Source organism: Protopterus annectens, chromosome 2.part1 (assembly GCF_019279795.1).
Source record: "Protopterus annectens isolate FY-2018-M chromosome 2.part1, PAN1.0, whole genome shotgun sequence".
Lineage (NCBI taxonomy): Eukaryota > Metazoa > Chordata > Ceratodontiformes > Protopteridae > Protopterus > Protopterus annectens.
In genome coordinates, this window is record NC_056729.1 from 355,455,590 (window position 1) to 355,482,567 (window position 26,978).

The 26,978-nt window shown below is 41.6% G+C and overlaps 1 protein-coding gene across 4 annotated transcripts in view; it reads right to left on the reverse strand.

Moving 5' to 3' along the window:
* LAP3 (leucine aminopeptidase 3) overlaps window positions 1-26,978 on the reverse strand; it is a 528,883-nt gene that overhangs the window by 223,539 nt on the left and 278,366 nt on the right. For all 4 annotated transcript variants that reach the window (XM_044062186.1, XM_044062189.1, XM_044062188.1 and 1 more), the window contains exon 8: window positions 4,224-4,348. In XM_044062186.1, coding sequence (XP_043918121.1) covers window positions 4,224-4,348 — 125 coding nt within the window. The remainder of the gene's footprint in view (window positions 1-4,223; window positions 4,349-26,978) is intronic.

Genomic DNA, 26,978 nt, shown 5'->3' on the forward strand with positions numbered 1-26,978 from the left:
AAGCCAAATGCTCTTCCTTCAGAGGACATAATACTTAGCCTATCTCCTATCCGAATCCCTTTTACTCTCTCAAGATTCACTGAAAATTGACACTTTAGAAACTAAAGCATTACATTCCGCTTGATTGTACATTGCACTTTGCTTATTCACTGGAATGCATTTACACGTTTTTTTTTTTTTTTTTCTATGTAATTAGATTGGACTATTCTGTTATTGCTTACATTTCAGTACTTTCTTTGTGAAATGTTTTGTATTTCACCTGGGCTGATCCTGACATTGCTGAATATTGATCAATGCATTACCACAGTAAACAAATATAAATAAATAAATATAAAGGCCCTAGTAGTCATTAGCCTAGTATACACCTATGAACCTCCGAGTCGTTTTTGACTACCTACTCTTCCCAACTCTGACAAATTTGGCATCATCTGCTATGCCAGGAAATTCTAGTTGCCATTTCTGAAAAACAGATGAACAGATTCTGAGAAATTTTGTTTGCTTCCTATATATATGCTCACACATACATTACATATATATATATGTATCTATATATATATATATATATATATGTGTGTATCTATATATCTATATATATATATATATCTCTATCTAGCTATATCTATATCTCTATCTAGCTATATCTATATATATCTCTATCTAGCTATATCTATATCTCTATCTAGCTATATCTAGCTATATCTATATCTATATATATCTATCTATATATATATATATATATATATATATATATATATATATCTATATCTATATATATATCTATATCTATATATATATATATATATATCTATATATATATATAGGTCCACTATGTAATCCCGAAATACTGAAATCCCGAATTTCAGTATTTTGAAACTACATAGCCGAAAACCCAACTGCAACACACATTTCCGAAACCCCATAACCGCGAAATTCAAAATCCTGAATGTACTCTACACATACAGCACACTCATAACTTCCCCCCACAATCCAATAAATAATACACCCCCCCCACTTATATATTCTAACTCCAGGATCACACAAACACACTCACACCCACACATTTTACAGTCCTACACACACACACAGTCACAACACACACCTACACACACTAAAGCCCCTAACCAATACACTTACACATACATACTTACCTAAACTTCCACGCATCCATCCCCACACCGCACTAGCCGAAGCGGAAATTCAACATCTCCGTGCTTCGGGATTTTAGTATTTCGGGATTACATAGTGGACCCATATATTATATATATATATATATATATATATATATATATATATATATATATATATATATATATATATATGTATACACACACACACACACACACACACACACACACGCTAAACTAAAGCTTGAACTAATCACTACAGCTCTGTAATCTCTTCCTGATCTGGCCATTTGGTAGGTAGTGAGTTGCAGTCTCTGCTGAAAATATTAAATCTATGGTGTTTAGTTTATATCATGCAAAATCTGAAGTCAACAGGCTGCAAGTTAAGTGTAGCAAACTAATGCTCGTTTTAAATACTTTGCATATACACGTATGAGTGTATGTATACATAATTACATACTAAAACCACAGACAAAATATACACTGAAGAACAGCCACAGACAATAAGTAAAACAGCAAAATACTTTTAATACCTCACGCCCCCTCAGCAAAACTGCCTTCAAGGAGTACAATGCAAGACACAAACCAGCAAAATGTATAATCAAATATATTAAGATATCATGCAATAAAATAACTAATCGGTCAATTAATTAGTGAACAAGACATTTACATACTAACCCTACTTGTAGTGAAGTTAAGAAACAGCAGGCTGGAGACTACATAGTGTGAACTACATGGCATTGCTTATGACAACTTGTGGTTTGGTCAACAGCTGTTGTGTCGACTAAAGTTGGTTGATAGAACAGCTTACTGACAGTTGTGTGAAATCACTATAATACTGGGATTAGGGAATATGCCCTTTCCCTAGTATTGTGCTATTGGAGTTGGAATATTTGAGTAGCAGGGGTGTGTGGAGGAAAGATGCAAGGGGGCTTGTACTTCTGCAAAAAAGTGCTTTTTTGTTGTACACTTTGAGGTTATTTCTCAGAGCATCCTTTATATTTAGTGCTTTTTTCCCCAATTTCTTTTGGCTGGTGGTAACATTGTTCAATTTCAATGCTAGCTAATGCACCTATATGACAATTAACAACTCCCAAGTTAAAATATTACGATTTAACCATGCACACTCCATACTTGACCTAGCTCAGTTTAAAGAACCGCACCCACAGACTCAAAAATCATGTTTACTGCATCATGGTTTGGTGTTTCCTATATTTTAATACCACTCTGGGACTATTTACAGGTTTTTAGATGTTTTACACATTAATTCTGAGTCTGACCACATGGAGTCTGGCATCTTGAAGTAATTTTGATCGTTTAGTCTGCCTCTAGGTATCCCAGAATTCATTGTTTGTCTCTAAATAATTGCATTATATCTGCCACTTTTTCCCTAAAGCTCCTGTCACTGCACTGATTTTACAGGCATTCAACTGCTGTGTTGTAGTCGCCTAGTTTTGGTTAACATTTTTTCCTTTTTCAATGACTACTTAAAACACAAGCAGTGCAAATGCCACAGAACAGAACTGAAAAGGTCCTTTTATTGCTGCTTCCTCTTAGAAATGCTAACTTTACTTATTTTGTGACACCTGAATTGTAGTTCTTCAAGGTCTCTTCCCTCCCCCTTCACACCTACCTTCCCTAGCTGTCAAAGTGCCAAGGGTAATGTGACCCATTATCTGCATGTGATTGACACCTCACAGCAGCTGACCTGACTAATGTACTGTTTTGTCACAGCCTTTCCTTCCTTATAGTGTGGCACTTTTTTTGTTGCACTCCTCCTGCTTTCAAATTTAGATCTGAGCTCCACAGAATGAATGAACCCCCCCCTCCCCCGCCCAATTTAAGGAGCACTGAATCCACTGCTGACCTCAAAACCAAAACCAAACTTTCTGATCAATTCCACAATGAATCCACATGTAAATGTTTTACGAATAATGGGAAAAAATTCTGCTTTACAACCCTGCTTTTTAGACATCGTTTTACTGAATGTTTGCACAAAATGTTGGCTGTTCTACTACACTACTGTTTCTTCTTTGTATTTGCTGTGTTGTTGCTTCTTCTTTGTACAATTACCTTTGTATTTATCAAAATGTACTAATGAGTGTGTAATCAACTTTTATGTACAAATGTGTTAATGTATTGTGCTATTTCATAGCTGAAAATGTTTTTTGGACCAGTCCACCTACCGGATGTCAAAATTACTTAAAGTTTAAAAAAGGCTTTCTCTTTCCCAGATGATACTGAGATCTGCAAAGTGGTCTGTGCCTATGAGACAAATGCAATCTATAATTCTACTGCTTTAACAGAATGCATCTTATGTTTGATAACATGAATATGCCCACAAAGACAAGGTGCCATTAAGTTATGTTACCAGTGTTGCCATTATAATATTCTATAATGTATGTTTTACATTTCATAAATATACATTTTAGTGTATGAAACTTAATAAAACACATTTTAAAAAACTGCTATGTCAGCTACTCGACTGAGCAAGTAGTTCTCCTAGAGGCTCTGTAAGAGGAACCAGATACGACTGAGTGGGATTTATGGCCCCATATGTTTAGTAGTACATGTACTCAATGAAGGGATCATGAAGTTCTGGGAATGTTACTTGCTACTGGCTGTTTGTTGACATTAATGAACACATTTTCACAGTCGGAAATCCGGTCACCGAGTTAAATGTGGCTGGAACAAATCCACACAAAAGTAGGCTAACTGGGCTAAGCTCCTGGAGGAAGTATTAATATGAATGGCCTTCATTGCATGGATAAGCCATGTCCACACTGACAGAGGCTCTGCTTACAAGTACATGCATTCAACCTGGCCCTTTAGTTTTTGCAGATTATTTTACTTATTAACACAGTTCTGGATAAATACTGGGGAAAGTAAATGGCAGGTGGTGGGGGGTGGGCCATCCATCTCCCAAACAGGAAGGCATCAAGATAAGCCACTCCCACCTGAAATTTTCAGGGCACAGCATTTAAAGCACTAGGAACTCTAACCCTGAAGCTCTTGTATATGTTATATTGTGGTGGAAAAGTAGTAAAACAGCATATGAAGATCCATTTGATATGTTTTGTCAGCTTCTTGGTTGCTTACCTTTAATATTAAGGGGTATGTGCAAAGCAGCTGCTGTAAGAATGGCAGAACATACAGTTGCTGCTCCTCCCATATCAGCTCTCATAGCATCCATGCCTGACGAAGGTTTTAGTGAAATTCCACCACTACAAGAAAAAAAAGCAGATGTACATTAATGTAGTCCCAGTGAAAGGAAATATTCACATAAATAAAATCTACGACTGCATGCATAACTGTCTATTCTAGCGCATGCATAACTTTTTTTCTTACTGTACTTTACACAAACAAAAAATTTCAGCCTACAGCTGAAAAAGCTTGGGCTTATGAAAGCAAGATCATTTTGTCCAATTCACAGAAATCAAATTTCTGGATCCTATACTGGTCACTAAACGCCTTCCTTCCTTGCCCCTTAATGACTGCCAGCAACTTCCTTGTACCAACTCTACGGATTTTATCTCTTGCCAAAGAACACTGCCTTCACATACCCTTGTAATTACAGCTCTTGGCAAAATTATACTCTGTTAAAACGTTATGTGATACATAGTCTTGACTAGTGGCAATGTGGCATTTGTGATGTCTCTCTTTTTAATGCCAGCAAGGATGACCAGAGGCAAAATGGCAATGGGGTGGTCCAGGTACATTTTTTATCTACCATTCAAGTTGTTGCTTCTATGTTGCTTATGGGAAGAGTGCTTGTGATCCATATGGATTTGCTCATTTTCTTTTCCATCCTTAAAAGACTGCACTTAAACTTTGAATTTATCCTCAGCAGACTTTAAGTACAAGAAAAACTACAGTACCCCTGGAGGATAGCAATATTGCCTTACTGTACTTGATTCTCCAGTCTGGCTTGAGGCTATGTGCCCAATGTTTTCTTTTCTTTTTTTTTTTTTTCAATCTCCTTGTTGACTTCCATGTTATAGCATGATATCCCCTCATAAGCTTCACACCAAATCAGCGGGCTAATTCACAACAACCAGATAACCAACTGACTGTGAATACCAGCCTTCCCTATAGCTGACAAGAGGTCCCACAGGGAGTGAGCACTAGAGAGTTGCCACTGTTGCTTGTGAAGGATGGGTTACTTAGTTGTACAGCTCTAGCCACTCTCTGCAGCTGAAATTATCACAAGGCTGCATATGTCATAAGATGTGACTTCGACACCTATCACTTTGAGACCTGGTCTCCACCAAAACTACAACAGTGACCTTATCTGCAATCAGCATATCATCCCCAGTCCTCTTCCTGAGTAGAGATGGGCATAGTTTCTTCATTCCTCTCCTCCTCTTCCTCCTGCTAGTAACGACTAGTTTCTGAGTTGTTAATCATGTTCTCTAGGGTCACAGTCGGGACTTTATAAAGGCAACGGAGTGCTCTCTATGTGAAGTATACATGCCCTCTTTGTACTCCAGTGGATTTTTGCCTAGTGCTCTAATTTTTTCCTCACTCAACTGCTACAGCTAAAATGGCAAGCTGCCAAATTGTTCATAGGTATCAGCAATATCTGACTGCGTGCATGCACGTGTGTGTGTTTTTTCACATACATCCAAAATGTACATGTCCTTTGATGGGCTAGCACCTTCTCCAGAATTAGTATCTCTGCCTTGCACCCACTGAGTGTGGGGATAAGTTCTGGCTCCTCTGTGACACACTTGTCTGGATAAAGCATGCATCAGAGGATAAATGAGTGAATGAATACGACTCACGGAGTCCTTAAACATCTATAAGTGGACTCTACTGATGGCAAGGAGAAGGGATGTCAAGCTTTCAAAACACAGGCAACTTATATTTTTTTGGCTACTAATTTCAACCAATGTTTTGTAAAAAGGTTCCTCTCAACCTGTGGGGTTACATCTGAACTGGATCTGAAACCAGCATCTCAGATTCTTCGGCCTCGAAGCTCTACTTCCTCTGCCCATAATGTTCTGCCTTCTCTGAATCTTCTCAGATCGAGATCACCCCTCCCACATAAGAAAGCAATTACCATAACTGAATAAAGGAGTTCCTTAAATGGAGAAGGAATTTCCCCAAAAAAAGTTAGAGAAAGGGAAAACAGTGCTATGTAAGTAGCTCAAGCACAAACTTTGGGCAGGTCTACACAGGCAGCCAGAAGCATCATAAAGTAAATTCCAATTTGGAAGGTGGAAGGGAGGGAGGGATAGTTGAGACAGATGAAAGGAATCTGGAGCTACCATTATGTTAAATGCATAACTTTTCTGTCCAATGTTCCTTCTATCCATCTCAACCTATGGGACAAATTCACAGCCAATAAAACCCTGGATGGCATCAGATGAGAACATTATGCAAAATGGTGGAGCCAGGACCTGGAGCTGAACTGCACATCCAATTTATGACTCACAAGGGTATGAGTACTACACAAAGTAGCAGCAGCACAAATTTCATCTAATGAAGCTCAATCAAAGAAAGCAGTTGACATGCTTTTGAAGAGCACACATGGTAAGCAGAACTGGAAAGCCATCTAAGTAGTCACTTTCAAAACTGGCTTATCCAGCCATGTTTTGGAAAAACAGACAAAAAGCCGATTACATTTCCTGAAAGAATTAGTTCTGCACAAATAAAATCTCAATTGAGAATAAACATCCAAACAATGAAGCAAATATTCATCCTTGTTACTGTGGCTGGGAAAGAAAACAGTTAAATAAACAGGCTAACTTAGATTTGACTCAGAGGCCACATTAGGTAGGAACATAAGATCTGTACATAAGGAGACTCTCTGCTCATGAAACAAAAAGCAAGGAGAAGCACAAGATAAGGCCTGAATCACTAACATCCTTGCAAAAGTAGCACCTGCCAGAAACCAAGGTCTTCCAAGAAAGCAAATTCAAATTCATGGTAGCAACTGGCAAAAAAGGGGCCTAGTCAAATACTCAAAAGGAAGAATTAAATCTCCAGGTGGAAATGGATCTCTGGCAGGAGGTCGGAGTAAAGTGTCTTTCAGAAAGGCCTTTAACAATCTGAGAGAAGCAACAGGGGCATTATTAATGCCAACATGAAAATTAGATATAGTAGCTAGGTGGACTTCAGCGGTGGAATAACGGAGACCAGAATGAAAGAAATCTGCCAGGAAATCTAAAATTGCATCTAAGGGAGCAGATAGAGTATCTATGTCTTTGTAAGATGCCCAAATAGAAAATTGTGTCCATTTGCTAGAGTAAACTTTCTGGGTAGAGAGCTTTTCAGAGGATGAAAGAATAAGGACAACTCTGTTTAGAAAGCTTGGGATTTCTGCCCATCACTGGAATTGTTAGAACCAAGTTATCAACTTCTCTCTATTTCTACACAGATGCTAAAATCTGGAATTTTCTTCCACCAGATATCAGATTGCAAAACAGCATTCCCATCTTTAAAACCCAATTAAAAGCCCAACTCAATCTCATCTGGCAATGTACCTGTACTGACTACGGCTAGCCCTAATACCACCATTCAGATAAATCTTCCTCTGGCACTTCTCAAAGGTCAAACACATAGAAAAAAAAACAACTACCATAACGAATTGCGTTTTTAAATGGATGTATATAACTGTACATATTAATGCACTTTCTTACTCAAATATATTATATTTTCTGTTTTACTATGCTATGGTATACCACTGTTTGCTCTATTAATTTGTACTCATCTCTGACTTTTGTATTTTTATCATATATGTGGAGCTTTTGTACTTTTTTATGATTGTCATGTATGTGGAGCTTTTCTCCCCGGGTCTCTGCTGAAAACGGGCTCCTGATTGCCCAGTTAGACCAACCCAGCAATGAAATATAAAATAAATAAATAACTTCAGGGATTAGAAAAGTTTGAGTGAGGCTGACCCAAAGGATGCAATATCAGATCCACAGCCGGACCCAGAACCAAATTTGGGTACTTCATATGAGGCTACAGAAATGGTAACCAGACCTGTATGGGCCAAAACCGAGCAATGAGGATGACTGTCACTCTGCAAAAGAATGCTTTCTGAAGGAACTTTACTATCAGAGAGGTTGGGGGTATGCATAAAACAGACTTGTTTACCAAGCATGGAGGAGACTGCCCCTGTGGGGATATTATGGCAACAAAGTTGCTGCACTTGATGCTGGTGGAGGATGCAAAAAGATTGCAGCAGGGGTAGCCCCAGTGGCTGAACACCTCTGCTGCTATCTCTGGCTTGAGGGACCACTTGTGGGGCAAAAAGATATTCTTACTCAATTTGTCTGATGGAGGTTGGATTTTCTCCGGATCTGCATTGCTATCAGAAATAATTACGAGGATACAGCCCACTGGGAAATCATTATGGTCTCTCAACATAGGGGATATGACTGAATTCCCCTTTGCTTTTTTGTACACCAAACCACATGTTGTCGGACTGAATGGCAATCACACCCCTGCGGAGACAGTCCTGGAAGGCTTGCAATGCAAGAAAGACCACTCGCATCTCCAAAACACTGATGCGAGGACTGGCCTCTGACTGTGACCAGGAACTTTGGACTGTCTTCCCTTTGAAATGCACCTCCCACCCCAGAAGAGAAGTTTCCATGGTAATAGTGGGCTGGAGTTTGGGAAAAACAGACAGGCGATCAGTTTGAATAAGATGAGACTCAAGCCACTAAACAATGTTGCAACAGCATAAATTCATGAGGTGGACAGGAAAGTCCATGGGATGGGATAAGACTGACAACTGAATGGCAAGGGTCGACTGCAGAATTCACATATGGAACCTTGTCAGAGGTACAAGACACACTGACTGAGCCATCTAGCCTAGCAGCTTAAGGATCAATGAAGACTGAGGCCTCAGAGTTTAGAACCTGAGCTGCCTGAATTTAAAAAGAAGATAATTTGAATGTTGGTATTTAGATGGCATTCAATGAATTCTAGGGACTGTACTAGTTATAGGTTGGATTTTCTGTAGTTCATGGTGATGCCCAAGGATGGATATAGCTGAAGCAAATAGACCCTGGCTTGGATTCAACATGCCTTTGTGGTTGCTATGAGGAGAGAATAATCCAGATAACGAAAGAACCTGGAACATCTGCAGTCTGAACCAGGCTGTGGTGAGCCCAAAGGGCAGCATTCAGAACTGAAAATGGCTGGCTTCCAGCCGGAAGCATAGGAACCTAGAGTGCCACTCCATGTGATAGGAAGCATTCTTGAGTTCTCCTGAGCACATCCAGCAATCTTTTCTTTCCTCAGTAGACAGAGAATGGGATGCACTGTCACCATCTGGATCTTGGGCTGTTTTACAAAGCAGTTCAATGTGCTGAGTTCTACAATGGGCCTGAGACCCTCATTTCCCTTTGGTACTAAAGAATCTTAAGTAGGCCCCAGATCCTCTTTGGTCAAGTGGGACCCTCTTATATGACTCTGCTGTGAAGCAGATTTCTCATCTCTACTGCTGCTTCCTTTCACTGATGGGGTGGAACATCAGGAAGAGATTTTCAATGCACCTTTCAAGCATAGAGAAAAGGGATTGAATAACTGCTGGATATGATTCTCAACACCCAAGCATCTGAAGTGATGGCCTCCCAAGCTTCTGGGTGGAGTGCCTCCATATTGCCTCCAGAGTATGGCACTCAGGCAACCCTTCATGGGTGCTCAGGGGGTCTACCCTAGAAGCCTTGGTTTTTGCAGACCACTCCTGCCCTCAGGCGGCATCTGTTGAAGTTGCCTCTTTCCTGCTATGGGGGGAGGGTGCACCATCACTAGGATTGTCCTGGGAGAACTGCTGTGACTTGAGAGAAAAAAAAAAAAAAAAAAAAAAAAAAAAAAAAAAAAGACATTTCTCCACCCTTCTGGTTTCTAGAAGAGGACCTTTGAGGACTGGAAAAACATACCCCATGGCAGATACAGTACTCCCTTTTTGTTCACTCATGGTCAAAGTGTCTTCGACTTTTGGACCAAACAGACTGGAACCATAAAGGATATCTTTAAGCAGTCAGCAAATTTGCATAAGAGCATCCAGGCATGACATTGCACTGTAATACCAGTGTCTGCCTTTAGGGCTGTACCATCTGCATTGTTTGAAAGGAGTGTCACAGACACACTGGACATGGACTGCATAGTGGACAACTGAGCCTCCACAAACTTTTGAGATTTTTGCCCAAAGTAAAAAAAAAAAAAAAGGCCGACATTTCAATAACCAAATCTCCCTGGAGTCTTTTCAGATCAGCCAAGTAGCTCAGCGCATGCAAGGTGAAGGTGGCATAAAGGTATGCTTCCCCAGACAGCTCAATGCCCAATACACCTTATTCAGGGTTGGAGGGGACTATATAGCTTTCCTTGGAGATTTTCTTTTGGTGGAGGGTGCAACCACAATACATCCACTGTTCAAACTTTGTCCCCAGAAGGTCTCTCCCTGGGGGGATTAGTACCGTGTCTGGCATCTGAGGAATTGGCTCCACCATACTGGGTTCTTTCTATGCCTTTTGGAACATCAGGTTGACAGGGGCACCATCCAGAACATGGATGGACCCTAGCCAAGAGCTAAGAAAAATACAGACTCCTCAGGAGTCGCGGCTTTGGCAGTCCAACCCCCACATTATCTCATCAATTCCAATAAGTCACCAGAAGAGGCATCTCCAAAGGGGGATTTTGGGGACCCCATCCCTTCATAGAGGTTGGTATTCCCAGTGAGTGATGCCTTCAGGGAGTCCAGCTGCTTCCTCTTGCATCTGTTGTTTGAATGAATCTTGCAGACAGGGGAAACCCTAGGAGACACTGAAGAAGCAGGAGAACCCATATCATGGGAAAGCTCAAGGAGTAATGCTGTCAGCTGATGTCAGGCTGAGGAATCAGATGTGGGACAGGTTCAGGGCAGATCTGACTTAGCAATAGAAACCCCAATCTTTGACTGAGAGACATAATGCTCTCTACAACACTGAACACTGAAACCAAGGTTGGACGAGTGGACAAAGCCATCTTCCGATCCGCAGAACCAACAGAAAACCAGTGCCTGGTGCCAACCCAGTGAGTTCACATGTTAAGATCACAGCCGGACTAGCCAAGGCTAAAGTTCAAAGTACTTGAACAACAATTCCTGACCCCAGAACATTGGCCCTGACTTTTCAGCTCAGAGATGAAATCAGCTCCAACAGGGCTGAAGTCGAGGACATGAAGGAGTTTGCTAAGTGACAGAAGTAGACAAATGTCTTCACAGGCAAAGACGCAGTTGGATCAGAAGGGCCGAGGGAGGAACAGACAAGCACAAAGTGAAAAGGATCCTCTGGTCTCAGAGCCAAAGCAGAAGGAATGATCCCAAGGTGCACATCAACTGCTAGAAATCCAAACCCTTAAGACATCGGACTGTTTTGGCACACCTTGAAGAATCAGTAGACACTAGCTCCAAAATAAAAATGGATCCAGGCCTCAGATCTGAAAGAGGGAGACTTGAGTCCGGGGTGAAAATGGCTCTGGTGAAAAATGCACAGGTTTAATCAGCAAGAAATGTGTGTGAAGTCCTGATAGAGAGGAAAAAGCAGGACCTGCAGTAAGGAAGGGACTAGGAATACTGAGAGCTGTGATCCTAGAACTGAAGTAATGGGTGATCAGCTGCAAAAGGACACTGAGGGCATGCTTGGAGCCATAGCTGGAAGAGCAGAAGACCAGTGGATCTTCAGATCTGGCAACCTTTTATGGAGGTAGAGGAGAGTTTGCCTCCCTCTCATTCACTTTGCTTTTCTCTTTCAAGACCTTCCCTCTTTATCTTTACTTCTGTCAGACCTCCTACACCTAGATTTCTTAGCAGGGGCAGAAGAGGCAGCAGATGAGGCAGAACTGGGAGGAAGTAAACCCTTCAAAACGAACTTGGCCCTGTAGTTCTCAAGGGCCCTAGGACTAAAGGCTGAACATGCCTGGCACTCCACATTGAAATAAGTCACCAATAAACAATACATGCACTTATATGAACTTTCGTTCATATAATTCCCAATAAGTGAACGCTCAAGGAGTGAAAATCTCAGACATCAAAAACAATATTGTGCGGGGCTGTGCCCCCCACACTCCCCGCTAAACATATATTCCAACTCAAAGATCGCACTAATTTGCTTTGAGGAAAGGGCAAAACCTCCAATCTTCTCTGTACTGCGATCCCACAACACGCACCTCCACATACACACACACACACATATTGAGTGAGAGAGAAAAATCACTTCTTTTCAGTTTTTTGTTTTTTTTTTAAAGCAAAGAGACATTGATAGAAAATACCAAATGCTAAACTGACAGAACAAGGAAGACTATAAGAAAAGGAGGCATGAAAAAATAGCTGAAGACTTTAAATACCACTGTTCAGGTCACTTAATCGATCAATTAGGGTGTTATTTTTACTATAAATAGTGTGTTTTGTTTTGTGTTTTGTTTGTAACTTGTGATTCTGATGAAGTCCTATTTGTATTAAGGACGAAAGCACTTATTCAATGGTTGCTATTTTGTAATAAACAAAGTTATTTTTATAGTGAATCACTGGACTTTGGCTCTTTTTGGTTACTATTTTCTTATTATGTATTAGTCGCTTTTTAGTAACCATTTCCGGTTATTTTTAACATTATAACTCTAATACACCACCCCCTTGTAGCTCACCACTCAAAGGGCTAGAAATCATGCATATGAAATTTCCTAACCTCTGTAGCCAGTTTGGTGGATAAGGGCATCTTGAGACAATGTAAAAATCATCTCATGTTTACTGAAAACCACTTAATCCTTAAAGAAAAAAAACACAGTACGTGAGAGGCACACTTACTGAATGACACTGGAGGCTAAACTCTTACAATATACAAACACACATTACATTGTCGAAACTATGCACAAAATACCCATCCCACATAGCACACAACACATACATACAATAGCATATGCTCTGGCATATAAAAGAAATCTTTCTAAAAAACAAAGATCACTTAGATCACATGTTGGCAGAGCCATGACACTGCCAACCCAGCTATCTGGAATTTTGTAAATAATTCTATGCCATTGGTGAATATTGATATGATTTACACAGAAGTATGTGCTGAACAGGTTTTGTACAGTACTGAGCTTCAAGAATGTAACCACAGCATACCCTGTTGGAACACAGAAGATTAACTTGCAAAACTTCAAGAAAATACATTGAAATTAAATTGTTTTACAATTGTGTTATAAAAGTTAGTTTCAATGCAGCAAGGAGACGATGCCTAGAACTAGGGTGCTTTCTGCATTATTTTGTGTTTTACGACTTTAAAGATCTGCAAACTTCTGAGAGATGTATTTTCAATACACAGATGTTCAATTCTGTCAGTTTCTGTTTTAGCCTGGGAACTGAAGTCAGAAGTCAGGTGACACAAAGTGATGTCATCCAAGCTAACTCAACAGTAATATTGGATATTAATTTAAGAACTCTCTCAGCGAGAGACCGGGCATTTTGTATTTTGACCTGGAAACATCCACTCATCATCACATCTGCTTGATCTTGCTCTGTAAGTTTTTTAGGGCACAGTATCACTCTCTTAGATTATATATATATATATATATATATATATATATATATATATATATATATATATAGGAATATAGTAAAGATTAGTTTAGATGTTTTCTGTATTTATTTGAGACTGTCCTGCAATGTTGTTTTGAAATATTTCCTGTGATTTTGAACTCTGAAGTAACTGTGTTGGATTTACCGAGTACGGTCTTCTTCTTTTATTATTTATTATTAAATATATTTAAACCTATCTTTGTGGCTGATATTTGTGAAACATATTTAAACTCTTAAGAGTACTTGCATATGTATTTGGTTTTACTGTACAGGCCACTCCTAAATAGCCTCGGTCAGACTACCTCTCGGATTAATAGTAACATTACACAGTAGAATTGGATACCTTTTGTAAGAGCCTTATAGTAGCTGAAAAGTAATGGTTGGTGGGAGTGGAAGCTGCCTTATAGTCTGGGCAAAAGGGGGCATAGCTAATAAACCTGTGCCAGCCATCCGTGTGTGTGTGTGTGTGTGTGTGTGTGTGTGTGTGTGTGTGTGTGTGTGTGTGTGTCAGCTACTTGGCAGGGACTTGAAGCACTGGTTGGACAAAGAGGGTGCTGGAGGTCTTGGCTTGGCCCCTCAGCTGAGATCTTAACCCTACAGCTGTGCCACTGGGGAGTCTTATTGGGGATCTGGAGAAAGACGGAGAAACCAGCCCCAGACTGACTGTGATCTGTGTGTGCTCTTAAGGGAAATTGCACTTTACTGTATGTGTAACTGTCATCCTCCCAGTGTGTACATGTCAGAGGTGAGAACAGAGGCTCCTTGATTAGTTAGCCAGTCAGGGGCGTTGCATATTAATTGGTGGACAGTGGTGGGATATTCACATCACAAAAGCTATGCCTCAGAAAGCTCAAAGGCACACAGAAAAAACACCTAAAACCAGACATACAGTCAGTTGCAATGGAGTCCCAAACACTAAGCCCCTAAGGCAAGCAAACACACTTCCCAGGACTCTTGTCATAGGGGACACCACTGTAAGAAATACTGATTGCCCTTTAAGCAGGCTGAACAAGGAGAACATAATGGTTAGCTGCATATCTGGAGCCAGGATCCACAAAATCATGCATGCACTCAAGTTGTTTAAGTATCCTTCCATCATAGTCCATGTAGGTGTAAATGACCAGAGATGTACATCCCTGAACTATATAAAGAAATACATTATGGAGCTCTCAGACTATGTATCTCAGTCTGGTAAGAGCCTGGCACTGAGCAGAATATTACAATCACTGAGGCTGATGCTACAATATGAGCAAAGGATGATTGATTGTAACAATTAATTGCCTTTCTGGTGTCATTCTAAGGGGATCTAACATTTGTCAGCTTGAGTGTACACTGTTAAGAGATCACATTGCTTTACAAATGATGATCACCATCTGTCCCCTCTTAGCGTTTGAATAATGTTTAAAATTTTATCCACCTCTACAGTGCCTTTTTTAGGTATTGCCACACTCATGGAATTGTCAACAAGCTTACAGAACAAGGCATAAACCCCTTTACAACACACTGGACAGACAGCTGAATCATGGTTAGGACCCAGGAAGTTAGATCAGTGAAGCCATCTCTACAAAGAGGCTGGTCAGCAGTAGAGTCCCTCAAGGCTATGTACTGGGCCTCTTCTCTTTGGCATCTACTTCTCAGAGGTTAAAGTCAATGTCAAAGGCCTCTAGCTAATCAAGTTCACAGAAGACTGCAAACTGGGAGCAGTCACTGAACCTCCCCAAGAAGATGAAAACTTCCTTAAGGAAATTCTAAAACAGACAAATGTTTGGTACAGAAAGCCATGGCTTAAAATTTAATACCAAGAAATGCATCATAGTACCTTTATGGAAGTCGGCCTCCCCGGGTAACTATGTCATCAATAAAAAAAACCTAAAAGTTAATTCACTAGTCAGGGATCTGGGAACTCATGTAGACAGTAACCTAGTGTTTAACCATCATGTGTAGAAAGCAGTAAGAAAATCCATCTATGCTCTCAACTTACAAGTAAGAGCATGGCATCTATGTTCAGTGTGGTCACTGTACTCAGCCCTCATTAGACCCATCATAAATTATAATGCAGTGTTTGGTCTGTACCTGGCCAGACGCATACAGCAAATGGAACATCCACAAAGGTTCCTTACTAAAAAGAAGGCATGGGAAATCATCAGAATGCAGGCTGCTATGAATCCAACAGCCCTGAAAAATTCTCTGGCCATTACTGATTCCTGCTGATGGAGGTTTCAGAAGTAAATGGATACTGAAGCCAGACATTTTGTGAATACCCTGTGAGCAGTAGATAAGCCAACGGGTACTGCAGAGAATTGTAATTGTTTCTTACCTACCCTGAAACATAGGTACCTCCTATGCAGCTTTACTAGTGGAATGTGGAGGTACGCATCTCTTACACAGAACTGTGCAAGAACTTACCATAACAATGGACATCCTACTGATCACTGCTGCAGTATTTCAATACTATTGGGTTATCTCGCCTAAGTAACCTGATGTCCGGCAGGGGTACCAAAGCCAAAAGAACCTTCCTTATGGTCATACATCCAATGTATTACCCAAGCTTGCAGTCATAAGGGTACATAAATGGATGGATAAGCAAGAGATTTTCAGACTCAAAGCCAGCAGACCTTGGAAACACCAGAGGAAAATAACTACTATAATGATTAAGGTCAGCTAAAAGGAGGTATGCATGGAGATGGCTCCTCGTCAGTCCACAGGAGTTCAAATGAAAATCATTAGAGAAAGGAGAGTGGGAAGTAATACTGCAACAGTGATCAGTAGACCATCTACTCTTATGATAGGAGAATGGTTTTCCAAGTAAAAAACTTTAGTGATGCAGAAGCAACTGGTTCAAAAGATGGCTGGATAAGCTTTTCCAAGATAAAGTTCCAAGGAGGGGTAACAGCTCTCCGGGGTGGGTTCAAATGAAGGATGGCCTTGAGAAACTGCCTTATCTCGTTTCTACAAGCAGGGCAGGATCAAGGCCCACGCATGCAGAAGTAGCTGATAAGTGTGCCTTGATAGAGAAATAAGACAGACCACATCTTAAGAGCTCACACAAGTAAGAAAGAATAGTAGGAATCCCAGTGTAAATGAGATTCTGTTTTTCTGACACCATATCGAAAAACTTTTCCATTTGGATATATAAGATTTTCTAGTAGCAGGATTTCTGGCCTCCTGCAGAACCTTGAGCATGTCCCTAGAAAATTACTTTCTAATAAGGAATAAAACTGCATCATCTATGTCAGATTCAGTGTTAGCAATCTGGGATGAAGTAAACCGCCATTTTTCTGTGTGAGGAAGTTTGCTCTGCAGGATAATTCGTGATGAAGATCCCTGGCCACATCTTTCTCAAGTGAATCATGCAGATGGAAGCTGTTATGCACCCCAGGAGCCCTTATAATTTCCCTTACAGGACACGATGGAAGAGGGACTAAAAATACATGGAGTCTGCACTTCGTCTTGCAGGAGAAAAGCTAGCATGAGACGTGTGTCCAGCCTGCAACCCAGAATGACTAGATTCTGGGAGGACTTCTTTGGACTGAAAGTGAAGCCCAGCCTCTGCAGAGGGGAGACAGTGTAGTTGAGATGCATTAACAGGTCTTTCTGAGAAGTTGCCTGTATCAGAATGTCAGTGAGGTATAGGAATATCTGTATTCCCTAAATCCAGCAAAAAGAAATAGCTGGTGTTAGGCACTTTCTGAAAACTCCAAGAGCTGCAGATAACTCGGGGGATAAGGTAGAGAATTGAAAGTGTGATAAACAAGCTGAGAATTTCAGGAACTTACTGTAAGTAAAACAAATATGAATGTGAAGATAAGCATCCTTCAGATCCAAAAGACCTGAAATGCCTGGGGTAATTATGAAGGGTAAAAGAGTTCAAAGTATTTTAATGGGGGGGGGGGGGGGCTGAGGGAGAAAGGAGGTGGCAAAAGGTAATCAGGCTGATTTGTCTGGAAAGGAAGGTTTTTCAGACTTGGAATCCCTCATATTTTGCCCTGAAATCATTTCTGAGGTATCTTCCTGCAGTCGAACAGATTTTGGGTCCCTATTAGAAAAGAAAGTGGGCTTTGCCAGAAAGCTCCTTTGATACCTTGGCACTGAAATGAGAAAGATTTGCTTGAAATCTTGCATTTTCCTTTCTCTTGTAAAGATGTGAACAGGTCTGCAGCAAGCAGGACCAAACAGTAAATCCATGTTAAGAGGGGAGTCTACCAGCTTAGTTTTAATGTCCTTGGGTAGGGAAAGGTAATGAAGCCATGCAAATCTCTGGATAACAGATTCAACTGCGGCCACCCTGGAAGAAGCTTCCACTACACCATACCTACATTTAATAGTATATCTGGCCAATCGAGTAGCTTGATCTACAGAAATAGCCTGCTGCTTAGTTTCTGAAATCTCAAAGATAGCCAAAGTTTTGCTCAACTGACCAAGAATGGACAAAAGATATTTAGTCATTTTGGTTTGATAACGCCCTGAAGGCTTGATTGGCAGAAGTATAAAACTTCTTTCCACCAGTGTTGTCTAATTAGCTAATTATAATTAGCCAATTAATTAGAAAATATGGTAATTCTAATTCTGGTTAATTAGAATAACCATCTAAGTTTAATTAGGTGTTTTGAACCAACTCTAATTACAATGTCTTAATTGAAGCTTGATATATTTTACAATCTAAATAAAATAGTGCAACAAGTTTCTGTTATGCATTTACCACCGATTTAAATCTAGTGATCTAACAGTGTTATTAACTTACCGTCTTACCATAGCAGCAACTCATTCCAGTTTCAGTTCCGAATCACACTTCACCTATCCTATGCGTAACTTCAGTCTTCCGGTTCGTGTTTACTGACTGCAAATATGGCAGACTTTGTTTAAGAAATATCAGATAATGTTGCAACTTTTTTCACTGATTTTAAACTAAATATTATAAACGATAATAAAATGGGAATTTCTGGAGAGTGTTAAGGCCTGCAAGAAAAGAATTACCAGTGATTGGAAGTCAACAAGGGTGACTTCTAATTTTTTTAAGTCACTCAAAGCTGTGTAATTCCTGGCAAATATATCACTTATGACAAAGAAACATGAAAAGGAAGAACCCACAACAGGATTTGGATGGTATTTGTTCTCAGACTAAATATTTTTGTCCATTTCAAAGAATTTTGAGCAACAGAGTCGATGATGTTGTCATCAGATTTGTTGTGCTAGATATGCGCTTCCTTTGAGTCTGGTCGATAAAGAAGGATTCCATTTTCTAATGAGTGTTGTACAACAGTCATATCATATTCCAACCAGAGCAAATTTTACCATGCAAGTTCACGATCAGTGCGACAGGTGATAAGAACAATTGAGAAGATGATGAACAGTTCTTAGTATTGCTGTGCCCAAGCTGATATATGGTCCAGTCCATGTATACATGGCTACTTCTGAGTAAGGCTGTTACTCATACACAACCAGAAGATGGAAACCCAACTGGTGAGCATGAAGAGGTTAAAAGGCTCACATACGGCAGAAAACATTTCCGTATCAGTCTGCTATGAAACAATTCACAAGTCAGATGACAGTTGTTGGAATAGTCACAGATAATGCTGCCAACATGGTGAAGGCATTCTTGAAGCCTGTTGATGTGATAGATGCAGATGAAGAGGAGGAAGGTGATAAAGATGAAGAAGGAGAAGAGGTGGAACATGTTCTATTTGATTGGGAACAACTTGAAGACTGTAGCAGTCTGATACCAGTGCGCTACGCGTGCATGGCACAAACTTTTCAGTTGGTAGTTCACTCCGGACTTGCTAAAGCCTCACCAAAGATAAACAATGTCCTGGTCAAATGTGATGGCTTCATGTCACCTTTTCATAAGTCATGCTGAACTTCGAAGTTGTTGGAGGCAGAAGCATCGATCCAAATGCCATTCTCAAACAGTACATGAAGGAACAGTAAACGCTCAATGATTTTGACAATTATTCAGACTGAATCACGGCAGTTGTTCAGATTGAATCACAACATGAAGGAATCCTTCAGCAAGTTTGTGATATTCCGCCATACAGAATCACTCACACCAAACGACTTTGCTGTATTACAGGAAACGGAGCAGCTTTTGAGACCATTTGAAGTGGCTACTGTTCGCCAGTAATCTGAAGTTGTTGTTACAAGTAGTCAGATTCTACTGACAATAGTTGGCTTGAAGAAACACATAGAGAAGACTGAACTACAGCACTGTACATCAGTGAAGTCTGGTCTCTTGGCATCGTTGAGCAACAGATGTGAATATCTCTTTCACCAGGCACATTGCCTGTTTGCTACAGCTGTGGATCCACTTCAAAGAGAGGTGGACAACAGATCCAGGTGACAGCGATGCAGCATGACAGGCATTACTGACTGAGATGCAAGTACTAAGTCAATCATATAGACATAGACTGCCTGCAGAAGAAGTCATTGCCCATGCACCAACACCACAGCAACAACCATCAGCTTCACCGATGGACTTCTGTTTCATACATGACAGAAAATAACAGCACGCCAACAAAATGTTGAATCAGAATTGGGATAGTTTTTGTTATCACCATTCAGCAACTTGGAGCCACTAGTCTACTGGAGTGACACTGTGTGCCAAGAATCATTTCCAATCATATACAAGTTGCATCTTAAGCATCACTGTATACCTGCTACTTCAGCAAACATTGAAAGGGTTTTCAGTGTTGCTGGCTAGATTGCTTCAGCTAGGTGAAGTACAATTAGTGATAAATCACTGGCATTGCTCGTCACTGCCAAGTGGGACACAGACCAATTGATGAACATTACCATTTGATGACTTTACTATTTTATGGTTTTAAATACGTTTTACTGTGCAGTTGATTATTTAGCTAAATGTGCTTAGAGATTCTGTTTAACTTTTATGATTAGACATTGACTATATTGTTTTCATGTTGAACACTTGGATTGACAAGTTGCAAGTTGGACAGCCATCAGTAATTTGCTAATTAAAAATCTTCTTCTTCTTTCGGCTTTTTCCCGGTTAGGGGTCGCCACAGCGGATCACCTTGTCCGCACATTGAATGGCAGTGGAGTTTTATGGTGTCGAGTTGCCAGCCCGGCGCCCAAACTTCCACAGAAGGCACACTCACATGCACACCTAGGGCCAATTTAGAGTGTCCAATCCACCTGCAGCATGTCTTTGGGATGTGGGAGGAAACCGGAGCACCCAGAGGAAACCCACGCGACCACAGGGAGGACATGCAGACTCCGCACAGAAGGCACCCCAGCCGAGGATTGAACCGGAGAACCTCTTGCTGTGAGGCAGCAATGCTAACCACTGCACCACCGTGGCCGCCAATTTGCTAATTAAAAATCTAATTAGCCTAATTTGTTTAGACGTTTGCTAATTCTAATTAATTAGCAAAAATGAGCTGCTAAATTCTAATTCTAATTAATTTTGTGTCTTTCAGCTTTTCCCAGTTAGGGGTCGCCACAGCAGAACTCCGGTCCGCTAATGATTGGCAGTTGATTTTTACGTACCGGCTTGCCAGGCCTGACGCACAACCTTCAACGAAGGTACGCCCATTCAAGCATGTCTCCACGCAGAAGACGCTCTAGCTGAGAATCGAACCGGACAGCGTCTTACTGTGAGGCGACAACGTTACCGCAGCACCACCACCGCGGCTCTAATTCTAATTAATTAATAAATAAGTTAATTAAAAACACTGCTTTCCATATCTGTCCATGGTCCTACCGTCTTCATGTAACACACTAGCTGTAGGTAAATGTTTGGAAAGTTTGTCAGTGGACAGACAATTCTGCAGGCTTTGCTTAGGTTTTTTTTGTTTATCTAAGAATTTTAGATCCTCTGGAATCTTGTAAAACCTGTAAAGCCTCTTAAGAGCCAGAGGCTGATAATCAGGTGAGGCAGAAGTGGATGCAATTGCATCAAGAAAGACCTGTAAAACTGGAGGGACAGGAGCTGGCATCGCAGGAGTGTCTTTGAGAAAGTACAGTTTTGTACCTACCATAAATGTAGATGTTAGAGTGCTAATACAGCTGCAGTCATAACAGATGGGTTCTCCTGCCGTCAGGCGGGTCCTTGGTCGGCCGAATTCCAAAGTCTAGGTCCGGCGTCGGTTGTCGTCGCTTCTTCCCTGACGTCAGTGCGACAGGGGTATAAAAGAACCAGCCGATGCCATTTTCTTCAGTTTTTCTTGCCCCAGATGTCAGGTGCCCCCAGAAGGAAGGCAATACATAAATTTATGTAATAATGCAATGCAATATAATCAAAATACAGTAGTTGCAAGCAAATACACCATAAATGAATACCCCAATCAGGTTGTATGAGGAGGTGTTAGCCAATAGGCCTGTCCCAAGAGGGGAAGGAGGGAGGGAAACCTGGACTGCAGCTGTATTAGCACTCGAACATCTACATTTATGGTAGGTACAAAACTGTACTATGTTCATCGTGCATACAGCTGCAGTCATAACAGATGGGTAGAATCCCAAAGCTAAAAAGGGGTGGTAGGCACTAGGTGGAACTAGGAGGAGCCAGGATGCCCTGCAAGACTGCAGTGGCAAAGCCTGCTCTAGTTTTGGGAGTATAATGGTAGGTGGTAGTGCTTGGAGAAGGTATGCACAGAACTCCAAGTGGCTGCTTCCAAAATATCTTTGGTAGGAACTCCTCTGAGGAAAGCTGCAGAGGTAGCTGTGGCCCTTGTGGAGTGAGATCTGATGCCTGCAGGTACAGTTTTACCATGAAAAGAGTAACAAAAGCGTATGCAGTGGGCTATCCATTTTGAGATTGTCTGTTTGGAAATTGGCTTCCCTTGAGCTCCTATAGCATAGGACACAAAGAGTTGTTCTGATTTTCTGAAAGGCTTTGTTCTGACCAAATAATAGCGCAGCTGTCTGTGGATGTCCAAGGAATGTAGTAGTCTCTCCCCTCTGTTTTGAGGATTAGGGTAAAAGGTAGGTAAGTGGATAGCCTGATTCAAAGCTACCCTGGATACCACCTTTGGCATAAAGGACGGGTTGGTTCGTAAGGAAACTCTGTCCTAATGGAAAATGATGAAAGGCTGCACAGCCATGAGGGCTTGTAGTTCCGATACCCTGTGAGCTGAGGTGATAGCCAGAAGGAAGGCTGTTTTCCAGGACAAATATTGCAAATTTGTTGAGGCAGCGGGCTCAAAAGGAGGCAAGGTTAGCTTTTCTAGAATGAAATTGAGATCCCAAGCAGGTATTGGTTGTTTCCTTGGGGGTTTTATATTCTTAGCCCCTCTGAGGAACTGTCTTAAGAGGGGGTGAGAGAATAAAGGTGGATCAGTGTTGTATTCTGCAGAAATGGCTGAGGCATGGATTTTGATGGAGGAGAATGAAAGTCCTCTGCTTAGCAGCTCAGTAATATTTGAGGTAAATTCAGTTTTCCAGGATTCTGGCCCCTTTTCTCATTCCAGGCACAAAACCGTTTCCATTTTGCGGAGTAAGCTTTTCTAGTAGACGGCCTTCTGGCCTCCAAAATGACATCCTGCACCTCCTTGGAGAGTAGGGTCTGTTGTGAAGTTAAGGAATCTTCCATGCGGCCAGACTGAGTGTTTTCAGCTGACTGTGAAGAGTTTTGAAGCTGTGCCGAGTCAGAAGAAGAGGCATTAGAGGTAGGGTCTATGGTGGAGAATGCGTCAGGCTCCTCAGGAGTGGGTACCAGTGCTGTCTTGGCCAGTCTGGAGCAATGAGAATCATCTTTGGTCTGTCTGCTCTGGTTTTTAATAGAACTTTGGGCAGCAGAGGAAGAGGTGGAAAGGCATAAACTGTCATTGTTGTCCAACTGAAAGAGAGCGTCCACTCTCCAGGCCTGTGGATGAAAAGTCCTTGAGCAGAATTTTGTCAATTGGTGATTTTTGTGGGAGAAAGAGATCTATGTCTGGCCTTCCCCATGCTTGAATTATCTCTGTAAAAACTTGAGGATGCAACTTCCATTCGTGTGGATCGGTCATATTTCTGCTTAGGTTGTCTGCCAGCATGTTTTCCTTGCCTGGCAAGTAATGTGCTTGAAGTTCGATTTGTAATTCCAGAGCCATGTTCCAAAGTGACATGGCCAGCCTGCATAGGGGGTATGAATGGGTTCCTCCGTGTTTATGTAACACATTACTGTGGTGTTGTCTGTCCTTATCAATAGTTGACCTGGATGCTGAAGGTCTTTGAAAGCTATAATAGCATTTATTACTGCTAGCATTTCCTTTTTTATTGATGTGAAGGTGCTTTTCTTTTTGGGACCATTTGCCCTGAATGCACCGATCTGTCATATGCGCCCCCCCCCAGGGCGTAGTCCGAGACGTCTGTTGTGATGACTTGATTTGCTTGAGGCTTGCAGAATGGGAGACCTGTGTTTGTTTGGCATGCTTGAGCCCACTACAGAAATTCCTTTTGAAGACATGGAATTAGTGGTATTATTGTTTCCAAACTGTGGCTGTGTTGAGACCATAGGTTTTTCAGGTACCATTGAAGTTTCCTCATATGCAGCTTTGCACATAGGATTAGTAGGATGCAAGATGCCATGAATCCCAGAGCCTGCAGGATTTTCCTTGCAGTCAGCCTGGTGAAATTTGCTAGTTTTCTGAAGTATTGAGTTAGTTGCCCCTGTTTCTCTGGCGTGAGGTAGGCCATCTGGGTGTTTGTGTCCAAGTTGGCACCCAGGAAAATTATTTTCTGAGAGGGTATTAGCCTTGATTTCTTTTTGTTGACTGTGTATCCCAGAGAATTCAACAACATTATTACAAAAGCCAGATGTTTCAGAAGTATGCGCTTGCTGTCCGATTGGATCAGGCAGTTGTTCAAATATGGGTATATTTGTATCCCTTGAAGTCTGCAGTAGGCAATTACTGATGCCAGGCATTTCGTGAATACTCTGGGCACAGTAGATAAGCCAAAGGGCAATGCAGAGAATTGATAATGGGTTGAACCTGCAAGAAATCTGAGGTATCTTCTGCAATTTTGTCTGATTGGGACATGCAGGTATGCCTCCTTGAGGTCCAATGTTACCAGCCAAGACTCCTTGCCCAGCATGGGAAGAAGCTGCTGTAATGTGAGCATCTTGAATTTTGTACGAGTAAAATGTGTTTAGGATGGATAGGTCCAAAATAGGTCTCCAATCTTTTCCCTTCCTTGGTACCAGGAATAGTCTGGAATAAAAACCTTGACCTTGTTCTTGAGTAGGTACCTCTTGAATAGCTTTCATGTCCATGAGATCTGAAATTTGTCTTTGTGCCTCTGCCCTTTGATTGTGTGGCAGGTTTGGCATGCCTCTTATTTTTGGAAGGGTGTGAAAATGGAATCTGTAGCCTCTGTTTATAATGTCCAGGATCCATTTGTCTTTTGTGACAATATGCCAATTTTTCGAAAATAATGCCAGTTTTCCACCTAAGGGTGCTGCCATTTGAGCCTTGCTTGGCATGCAAAGGGGAAAATCATTGGGTTTGCTTTCTGAATGGCTGCGAACTATCCTCACCACCTCTTTGTGTAAGAGCTTGCCATTGTCTGCCTCTAAACGATCCTTGAGATTGCCCTCTGCCCCTCGGGCGCCTGTATCTACCTCTTTGGGGTCTGTCCATGGCTGGAAAGGACCAATTTTTGGAAGGCCAATTTCTACTGAAATGTGGAGGTTGTACCTGTAGAAAATCTTTCACGGTTTGCATTGATTTAGCCTTTTCCTCCATTTTCTTTAATACCTCCTCAGCTTTAACACCAAATAATACATCCTTTTGTAGAGGGGCATCTAGTAATTTAGCTTTGACATGATCTGGTAAAGTTTGCTCCTTGAGCCAGGCATGTCTACGTATGACTGATCCTGTAACAGCAGCTCTACATGAGGTCTCTAGAGCATCAAAACCACATTGCAAGGTATGCTTACCCACTTGTTCTGCACTATGCATCAAATCCTGCAACTCCTTCAAGTCTGGTTGTTCAGGTTGTGACATTTTGCTTCTCAACTGTGATAACAGAAACTGTTGGTACTTTAACATATGGAACTGGCAGTTTAATGCCCTCATGGTTAAGGTGGTCGAGGTGTATACCTTTTTCCCCACCTTTCTAAAGATCTGGAATCTCTCTCGGAAGGTAATGGATTTTTAGCAGTGGAGGCCTTAATTCGCTTGGGGCCCTGTGAGATAGTTTCTGGGTCAGCCGCATGGCTTTTGTATAAAAATTGGTGCGAGTCAGGAACCCGGTAGTACCCGTCAGGCTTGACTGGGGCTGGAGGTAAAGAGCCTGGGTTAAGGCAGGTCTCCGAATACACATCATCTAGTATGTCTAAGACAGGAGGTATAGCCAGAGGCCTGTGCAGAGGTAGCAAGAGAAAATCCCTAAGCCTTTTCTTGGAGTCAGAGTACTCTTGGCCTTCCCAGTGGAAGTGTTCCTTTAAGGTATGCAAGGTTTCCCCAAATGAGTAATCCTCTGGGGGGGAGACAGAGGGAATGGACTCCTCTGCATCAGAATCTTCAAAAGGGGAGTAAGAATGTTCCTGTTCATCAGAGTGCTCTGAAATAATGGGAGGCCTGGTCAGAGGAGAGGGATTCTTCCTCCACTCTGGGCCTTTTGTCCGGGGGGGGGGGGGGTTGAGAACCCCTGATAAGAGTAATTAAATCCTCAGCCATTTTAAGCATCTGTTTTTTAGGCATGAGGCCTGGAGAAGGGCCCTGTGCAGCTTGTCTCTTAGAATGCATGGCTGCTTTAGACTTAGTGAAAGCCTTGATGGAAAAAGAAGAGGAAGGTCTGAAGACACCTTGAGAGGAGGCAGACCTGTCTACATTTTGAGTTTCACCACCGAGAGTGGCTTCGGTATCTGTAGTCGGTAGGCAGGGGCTGCGTAGGCGCCTCGCTGAGAACCGGACCACCTGTAGTTGGCTTTGGCGTGGTGTCGGTAGAGGCCATGGACCTCGTGTGTCGGTCCTTATCTTTGCGTTTTTTAGACAAAACTGGAGTCAGAGTATCCAACGACATAATGTAGTTATTTTTTTTGCCAAAATAGTGCTGGGTGAACTCCGCCCGAAGCTTAATGGTGCGTTTGTTGAATGTAGCACAAAAACGACAGACCGAGACGTCGTGGTCTGGACCTAAGCAAGGAATGCAGAGGGAATGAAAATCCTTATGCGGTATTTGCTTCCCACATGAAATACAATTATTAACTTTGTCTGACATCGGTCTGAGGCAAGAAAAGTTTCCCCAATGGGGTACTTAGCTTTCAAGAAGACTTCGCTTGCAAAATTTTCGTAATTTCAGGAGCTGGCCGACTGGCACTTGTGAACTGCTTCTGCTTCGGGCACCGC